At 50.0% G+C, this 9,528-nt stretch overlaps 1 protein-coding gene across 1 annotated transcript in view; it reads right to left on the bottom strand.

Moving 5' to 3' along the window:
* Positions 1-9,210, bottom strand: part of RMND5A (required for meiotic nuclear division 5 homolog A) — a 45,286-nt gene extending 36,076 nt beyond the window's left edge. Inside the window, exon 1 of the mRNA XM_075930959.2 lies at positions 8,643-9,210. Coding sequence (XP_075787074.1) covers positions 8,643-8,784 — 142 coding nt within the window. The 5' untranslated portion in view covers positions 8,785-9,210. The remainder of the gene's footprint in view (positions 1-8,642) is intronic.
* Positions 9,211-9,528: the final 318 nt, after the last annotated feature.

Consider the following 9,528-nt stretch of genomic DNA (forward strand, 5'->3'; position numbering starts at 1 on the left):
ACTGCTTCTTCCCAAATAATTCTACAGGTCACACCCTTCAATCAGGCACACACACTCAACTCTGTGTTAAAATATCCCTCAAGTAACGTACATAGCAACTGCTGAAGTGAACAACCAGTCCAAAAATGGTTTTCCTAACTGACCTACCTATAAATTCTTCCCAGGTGAAATAGTTAAAAAGATGAGATCCTAAAAGTTCCAGTGTTATAAAAACAAGGTTCTAAAAACAGCCTTAATCGCCATTATTTTCATGTTCTGTGTCTTGAATTACTGTTTGTTGAAACAAATCATTACACAACCAGTTTCTCTTTTGATAATTCAGGCATTACAAAATGTGGAACAAACTGTCATCACAGGACCGGCAAATATGGGGAGAGGAGAAACAAAGTATAACTACCATAATGTACTGTCCCGAACTTTATGCCCTATAGTCTCTCATAAATTGTGTGAAAAATCAAGGAAGTCTCACAACAGAAGTGTACCTGGTATAAATTTACAGCTCCTTATTCCATACACCTGCTTTGAAGTACAGGAGACCCTTATGATTTGCAGAATCACTATCTGCGGTACCAGCCCCCATGGTGAGCTCCCTGTGGCTACTGGGAGCTATGGTGAGTTTGGGGGCCACCAGGAGCTCACTGTGGGGGCCAGGAGCCACAGTGAACTCACCATAGCTCCCCAGCAGGTATAGTGAGCTGGGAGCCACAGTGAGTTCCCCACAGCTTCCACACCCAGCAATGAGTTTGAAAGCCATGGGGAGCTCACCACGGGGGCCAGGAGCTGTGGTCCCCAGTAGTCAGATTTCATCATTTGCAGTGGTGCCAGGAATGCATCCACCACAAATGGCAAGGGTTTCCTATATCTCAAACATATCTGTCTATTTTGCTGACAAAGCAATCTTCTTCTACCAATTCAGCTCCAGAAAAGCAAGCCCCCATTCCATCTCATGAGTTATCTAGATTGCATGCTAAGTTCTAGTTGCAGATTCTTTATTAATAGCACAGTTTAAAGTTGCATCTTTGCTATGACCATAACAATCACGTTTCCCCTTTTCTTCATAAAGCCACAATCTTTGCCATCAAGGCACAGACCTACTAATACTCCATATTCTTCCTAGTGAATGAATATGGAGTAACAAAAGAGAACCAGTCTCAAATTTGACTCTGGGCCCACAAAGTAGGGATCATGATTATTGGAATGGCTTTAAACTATCAGATGAATATTATTAATTGTTTTAATTGTTATTATAAAGTAAGGGATATCTGCTTCTTCAATTTTCCATGATACATCATTAAAGTACTATGTCATGACTTAAAACAAACAACTCCCATCTGGCATAAAAATCATGACTTTTGCTATGACAAACAACCAGCCTTGGAGATTATACAGAAAGAAATCATTTCACTCATCAATACTTCCTTATCAACATTCACTAAAGTCAGACTAGTCCTTTCTGGCCTTAAAAATCTATTAATCTGAAATTGAAAGGGTGATGTCAACTTAAAAAAAAAAAAAAAAAGAGTACAGGCAGTCCCCGAGTTACGCGGATCCGACTTACGTCGGATCCACAGTTACGAACGGGGCCCTTCCTCTCCCTCGTCTCCAGCAGACCAGGGAGAGGAAGCAAAGCGGCGGAACACGTGGGCAGCGAACAGGGCTGTCCGCTGCCCACGTGCTCCGAGGCTTGGCTCTGCTTTGCCCCCCTGTCCCCCCCCATCCCCCTGGTCTGCAGACCAGGGGGACACGGGGGGGGGGGGCAAAGCAGAGCCAAGCAGAGCCAAGCCGGGGAGCAAAGCAGAGCCAAGCAGAGCCAAGCCGCGGAGCGCGTGGTCAGCTGACAGCTGTCTGCTGTCCGCGTCCTCCGCGGCTTGGCTCTGCTTTGCCTCCCCCCCCATACCCCTGGTCTGCAGACCAGGGGGACGGGGGGGCAAAGCAGAGCCAAGCCGCGGAGCACGCGGGCAGCGGACAGCCCAGACGCGTCTGGGCTGTCCGCTGCCCGCGTGTTCCGCCGCTTTGCTCCCCGTCCCCCTGGTCTGCAGACGGGGACGGGGAGCAAAGCCACGGAGCCCGAGGGCAGCAGGACAGCCACGGCACGTCTGGGCTGTCCCGCTGCCCCCGTGCTCCATGGCTTTGCTCCGGACACCTGTGGTACAGCAGCTGGGGCGCTGCCAGTTGGTCCCGTAGCGCCACTCTGGGCGCTACTGGACCAACCGGGCAGCACCCCAGCTGTTCTGCCCCAGGCGTCCTGATTCAGCCACTGCTGGTCAGATTCAGCAGCGGCTGAATCAGGACGCCTGGGGCAGAGCAGCTTGGGTGCTGCTGGGTTGGTCCAGTAGCGCCGAGGAGCGGTGGCGCTACTGGACCAACCCAGCAGCACCCCAGCTGCTCTGCCCCAGGCGTCCCCAAGTCAGCCGCTGCTGAAACTGACCAGTGGCTGACTACAGGAAGCCCCTGCCCCGGGCTTCCAGGAATCAGCCGCTGATCAGTTTCAGCAGCAGCTGACTTGGGGATGCTTGGGGTTCTTAAGTTGAATCTGTATGTAAGTCAGAACTGGCGTCCAGATTCAGCCGCTGTTGAAACTGATCAGTTTCAGCAGCAGCTGAATCTGGACGCCAGTTCCAACTTACATACAGATTCAACTTAAGAACAAACCTACAGTCCCTATCTTGTACGTAACCCGGGGACTGCCTGTAGTTTTCAAAGTAAAAGTAGTTTCAGCTATTATACTACACCTGTCCTCAAACCTCTGTTCCCATCAATGACTGTAATTTCACAATTTCCCTAAATTAAAAAAAAATCCCTCCTCTATTGTCAGAAAAAAAAACACACACACACACAAAATGTGAAAACTGATTATAGAGAAACAAGGACAACGTTGACATACAAAATGCTATCAGCCACACAAAAAAAAGACAGAAGAAAAAAAGATTCCCTCCTCATACCTTACAGATACAGGTATTTTGGACAGTATTTGAAACAAATAACGTGTTAAAAAAATGCCAACAGAAATTGGTATCCCGTTAATAATTCAATGTTTATGGACAGCAACAGTCTGACACTTATCACATCATCATGGATGTATAATTACGATTTAGGATAAGAGAATACCAGACCCATACACAGGAATTTCTGGGAGGGGGGTGTTTTTTTTTTTTAAATGTGGACCACAAGGGTGTGAATTCACTACCCTATGGTCCCCCAAGTAAGCGTGCTCTGGCTGGGGGGGGAGGGGGAAGGACGGAGTGGTGCATTGCCCCAGACTCCCTCCCTCATGCTCCAGCTAGTGCGGGAAAAGGCTGGGACTGATTTCCCACCCCCTTCCCCAGGAGCAAGGCCCAGGCCAACCCCCAGCCTACCTTCTGGGGGGGGGTGTGTGTGAAGGGAATCTCCCCCAGCCGGCTGGAGCACGGGGGAGGGAGGCTGGAGCAATGTGCTCTCCTACCTTCCGAAGCCTGGCCTGAATCAGTCCCATGGGGGACCACAGAGGATCATGGGAGGGAGCTTTCACACCCTTCGCACTTCCCCTGCATAGAGGCCTCAATACACACATTACTGATCATGCACCAGGATAAAGAGAAGCAGTCAAAGTCAAGCTTTCTACCAAGGCACTCCTACCACAAATAAAGATCAAGCATAGCAATTACTGTGGTAAGCTACAAAACACTATAGGAGAGCAGTACTCAACCAGAGGTATGCATACCCCAAGGGTATGCAGACCCCAAGGGTATGCAGACCCCAAGGGTATGCAGAGATGTTTCAGGAGGTATATCAATTCATCTAGGGGTATGTCTACACTAGCCCCCTAGTTCGAACTAGGGTGGCTAATGTAGGCATTCGAACTTGCAAATGAAGCCCAGGATTTAAATATCAAGGGCTTCATTTGCATGTTCCCGGGCGGGCGCCATTTTTAAATCCCCTTAGTTCGAACTAAGGGGATTTAAAAATGGTGCCCGCCCGGGAACATGCAAATGAAGCCCAGGATATTTAAATCCCGGGCTTCATTTGCAAATTCGAATGCCTACATTAGCCACCCTAGTTCGAACTAGGGGGCTAGTGTAGACATACCCCTAGATATTTGCCTCATTTTACAACAGGCTACATAAAAAACACTACTGAAGTTAGTGCTAAGTAAAATTTCATACAATTTTTGTTTATACTGTTCTATATGATATACCCTGAAATATAAGTACAATAATTATATTCCGATTGATTATATGGTAAAAATGAGAAAGTAAGCACATGTTCAATAATAGTGTCTTGTGTCACTTTCATATTTTTGTCTGATTTTGTGAGTAAGTAGTTTTTAAGGGAGGTGGAACTTGGGGGTACACAAGACAAATCAGACTTCTGAAAGAGGTACAGGAATCTAGCAAGACTGAGAACCCCTGTAAGAAGAGAGAGAAACTTCCCTAAGAGCAGCCTAGTGAGGGTGAAGATTCACTATCTTCTTTGAGAAGTCATTGCTCCTATTTTCAGTATTCTACTCATGGCTTTATACCTGAGCACTCATAATCAAATCTAAATAAAAACCCAAAAAGGGCTTAAGAAACTATAGGAGAGGGAAGAAAGGACAGTTGAAATCATGTTCAATATACAAATTTTACTTCCTTTTCTCCACGCATTTGCTTTTTGCGCATACTGTCCATTAAGGGTCAAATGCTGTAATGACTATCACACATTTCATTAACTTCAGTTAGGTTTTTTACATGGGTCAAGTGACTCTGCAGATAGGCTTTTGGATTGTAAACTCTGGAGGGGCAGACACCTGACTGCTTAATTTTTTAAGATATTCTGGGTACAGTGAATCTGATTTTCAAAGGTACTGGGCAACCAGTTTCCAGAGACTTTGGTGGAAGCTGCAGGGCTTAGTTCTCCTGAAAAACAGGCCCTCTATAAGATAGTAATACATTAATAATAAGAAGAACAAAGCTTTAACAACAGTGTGTTCTATTTTAAAAGTTATTTTCACTACTGAGATACGAAATTAGAATTTTCACTATCCAAAAAGGCAGACTTATAATGTCCCCAAGCAGTCTGAAACTGCATAGAAAACACCCCTCCTATTATTCCAGAGTGTTTACTAAGCAATTGCAATATTCACATTTGGTTGATACGGAGGGAGATATTGCTCATTCGTTAAGTACCAGCAACATGCATGGCCCTTTACAGATATGAAAAAGTAGCACCAGCCTAAAACTATCCTGCTAAAGATCTAGAAAAGAGGCACAGTGGGGATACACACAGAAGAGAATAAGGATATACAAAAGCCTTTTGTTTTGTTAGAGAAAAATGACCCGGATCCCACAACAGGATCCTTGTAGGCTGACTTTTCTAGCTAAGCAGAATCCCACTGAGGTCAATGAGACCCTCTGCAAGCAGAAGAGTCATATCACACAACTCTCCTTGCAAAATCAGAATCCCAATTTACAATACATATTTTACTGATTGCCATACAATACAGTTTGACTAAGTGGCCAGCACTTTGTATGTTAAAAGACAAAGAATACTTTTGAATTGTGGACTGATAAAAAGGTGCAAAAGGAAGTGATATAACCTTTTTAGCTGCTTCAACAACTTGAAAAAAATACAAGGGACTATTAAAAAATGTGCTTCCAAAGAGTAAGATTCTTTAAAGAATTAAATTCTAAGGGGTAGTGCCACTAGGAACTTCTGATCCAGCAACCCTTTAAAAATGTGCAGCAGGAACAAGTTTGGGCAGATGATTAACAGCTGTTTAAGAGCTTCTCACAGTATGAAGACTCTACTGTCTATATTGGACTCCTACAAATAACCAAACTATAAGATCATCAGAACAAGGCCTGCTCATAGTCGCTCTGTAAACTGCCATATAAAAATAACACTTCTGATCCTGCCAACATTAACTTCACTCAAATGCGGAATCCCACTGACATCAATGCAAGTAAAGTTACACAGCTGTATTTGCACAGGACTAGAACAAATACACACCACACTTGGAAATAAACAAAAGTGGATTCTAGAGATCAAAGATAGTATAGATCACCAATACATACAGGACTGGGAGCCTGGAACTCCCAGATTCTACTCCCATATCTATCACTCACCTTCTCTATGGCACTGGGTAAATCACATTGTTTGTCTCACCACTCCATCTCCTTCCATGAAGAAATACTAAGTTTCTTCTTACCTCTCACGGATTTTACAAGATTTATGTACTTTGTGTTTATAAACGGCTGCCATGGTGTACAACGCTCCAAAAGTACTAAATATTATTTGCAAATACAATACTTAGGGGGCTATATTTATCTTCAGCTGAAGCCCCATTATGTTTACCAAAATAGTTTCGACCTAACCACATCAAAGGCAACAAACTCAGTGACCCAGAAAATCCAACAAACCTGTTGTTTACGTCATCTTGTCGGGCTGTTAAGACTGCTTTCAATAGCAGTGACTAATTCCATTATTACTCAATGCAAAGGAATAAAGATATAAACATATTGACCAATATAAAGATGGCACAGCAGAACCCACTGACCAAGAGTAAACACTTGTATTCATTAACGAATAAACAGGCATGTTCGAAATGGACCAATCTTCGTCCCAATTCAACACCCACAACCAGAAGTGCTAGCCTCCTCCATCACCCAAATAAGAATCTGTCTATGGCATGCTATCATTAGAACCATGGTCGCAACAAAATGGTTTACGTTCAGAGCATAGCAGAGATGTGCGCAGTTTCCCCGAAGGAGCACAGTGATTATTTTAACTGATCTTGGAAACAGAAAAATTGCCCGGTCCAAGCAGTATGCAGAAATTGGTCTAATAAAAGATATTACCTCATCCACCTTGTCTCCGCAAGTCAGGAAAGCCCTGTTAGGACCCCACACTACTAACAGTAACAACGGTGCTCAAATACTCTGGTTAGCATGCTGTTAACTGTAAGGTGTTGCCATGGTCTAAATTTAAACACGCTTGTAACTTCTTCACTACAGTGTTATGACTCAAGTTACAAGAGCATTTAATACCACCTAATGCCACCTAAGAAACTGTAAACAGAGGCTTGCTCCCCTTTACAAAAAATTGTATAGGCAAGAAAGGAAGACAATGAAAAAAAGGAAGTTTGTCCAAAGACGGTTTACTTTAACTTTTCTATGTTATGACTGGTTAGGAATTTTCCCCCTTTTACACTCTGTTTATGAAATCACTATTTTATTTTCCTTGAGTGTTTAAAAATCACAGAGAACAGCTGCAGGGTGATGGGACCAGGAAGGAGAAGGAAGACATGGCAGCTCAGAGGAGTTGTTCCAAACAGGGAAGGGGTGATGGTGGTAGGAATGATGGTGAAAGAGGCTGCTGAGACTGGGAAAAGGGGGGCCTAAGAAGCCAGATTGGAGCATCTGGGGGGAGGGGTCCCAGGGACTCTGAGTCTCTGTGGAAAGAGGGGATGTGAGCCTCCTGAGGGGACACACAACATGGAGCTCCAAGGCTTATTGCAGATACAGCTGGGAGCAAAGGGAAGGGGCCCGAAGAGCTGAGATGGGGTGAGGGGGGCTCGTTCGGGCAGGTGCCTGAGAAACTGGGATCAGTGAGGACAAATGGAAGTCATGCAGACAGGATTTAGGAGAGTCTGGGGGGTGCAAATGAAAACTGGGGGCAGAAGCTCGGATGGAAGGGAAAGAGGGCTGAGAACTGAGAACCAGGATGGGGGGAGGGGACCCAGGATGGGGATGCTGAGGGGACCCGGGATTGAGAGTGCATGGTGGGGGGGGGGGGTCCGGGATGGAGGAGGAACATGGGGGGCAGAGCAAGGGGACAGGAAATCGGAGGAACCTGGGGGGAGGGCAAAGGGCTCCGGGATGGAGGGGGAGCATGGAGGGGACCGAGGGGCTCCGGAAGAACCTGGGGGTGCGGGGACCAGGGATCGGGGAACCTGTGGGGAGGGGCCCCGGGGTTGGGAGTACCTGGAGGGCAGGGGGATTCGGGACCGGGGGTAACATGGGGGGGCGAGGGGCCCCGGGATGGAGGAGGAGAATGGGGGGGACCAAGGGGCCCCCGGAAGAACCTAGGGGCACGGGGACCAGGGATCGGGGAACCTGTGGGGGAGGGGCGGGGGGACCGGGAGTAACATGGGGGGCGGGGAGAGGACCCGGGATGGAGAGGAGAGCATGGGGGGCGAGGGGCCCTGGCATGGAGATGGGGACATGGGGCCCCAGGATGGGGGGGGAGGGGATGGGGGGGGAGGGAGGGAGGGACCATGGGGGGGGGGGGGGGCCCCGGGGCGGGAGGGGGGGAGCATGGGGGGGGGGGCCTGGGAGCGGGGGGGGCGGGGACCCGGGATGGAGGGGGGGGGGGGGGAGCACGGGGGGGGGCGAGGGGACCCGGGATGGAGGGGGGTCCATGGGGGGGTCGAGGGGACCCGGGATGGAGGGGGGAGGGGGGGCAGGGGACGGGGCGGGGGGGGGCGAGGGGACCCGGGATGGAGGGGGGCCCATGGGGGGGGGGGGCGAGGGGACCCGGGATGGAGGGGGGCCCATGGGGGGGGGGCGAGGGGACCCGGGATGGAGGGGGGCCCATGGGGGGGGAGGGGGGGGGCGAGGGGACCCGGGATCGGGCTCCCTGGCGGGCCTGAGGAGCAGTGCCCGGGCCCGGCGCGCCGCACGTACTCTCGCTCTGCAGGATCTCGCGGCGCAGCCCCCCCGCGTACTGGATCAGCTCCTCCAGGCTCCGCTCGCAGAGCTGCCCGTAGCCCGCGAACTTCTGCAGCACCTTCTCCAGCTCCCGCTCCACCGTCACGCACTGATCCATGGCGAGCGCCGCGGGGCTGCCGCTCCTCCGGCCGGGCCTGCCTGCCGCCGCCGGGCCGGATTTTGTTTCGAACTTCTACCAGCGGCTGGGCAGGCAGCGCCAAGGCAGCCGGGGTCCTCAGCGGCAGCGGGCTCCCTGGCTGTGTGGGCACCGGAGCGGGCACCCGGGGTCCTTAGGCAGTTGTTGTTCAGGCGGCACAGTAGACAGTCGGGGTCCACAGAAGGGCTCTGTTTCAAACAGCTGGGATGCTACGGTGGTTTGTTACTCCACGACCCATAGTGATAGCCGGAGCTTGGCTTAGTGCGGGCGCAGCGATCGGAGTCCTGGGCGGAATTTTTTTTTTCAGGCAGTGCCACAGCCACCTTGGGTCTTTGGGCGGGGGCAGGGTTCGGCTGCGCTGTGTTCCGGGTAGCTCCTTAGGCAGACGCGCTGGCTGCTTTGCGGCCGCTCTTAGGGAAGCTCAGGGCGCGAGGCTGGGGCGGGGCCTGAGGAGGTGGTGGTGGTCACGTGCACGTATAAATACTCCAGCGCCCCTTAGGGGCGCGGCGTAGCGCTGGACACTAGTGACCTCGAGGAGCCTTCCAGGGAGCGATCCTGCGCGGGGCGCGCTGTGCCAGGGGCGCCTCCGGTGGTACCTGTGCAGTCCCAGCTGCAAGCAGAAGGGGTCGGGGTGACGGTGCTTGCGGCTCTCCTGGGCATTGTAGCTTGCCATGGGGGGAAACCCCTGATCTCTAGGGGATTGGC

This window comes from Pelodiscus sinensis, chromosome 4, assembly GCF_052426305.1.
Source record: "Pelodiscus sinensis isolate ZL-2025 chromosome 4, ASM5242630v1, whole genome shotgun sequence".
Classification (NCBI taxonomy): Eukaryota; Metazoa; Chordata; order Testudines; family Trionychidae; genus Pelodiscus; species Pelodiscus sinensis.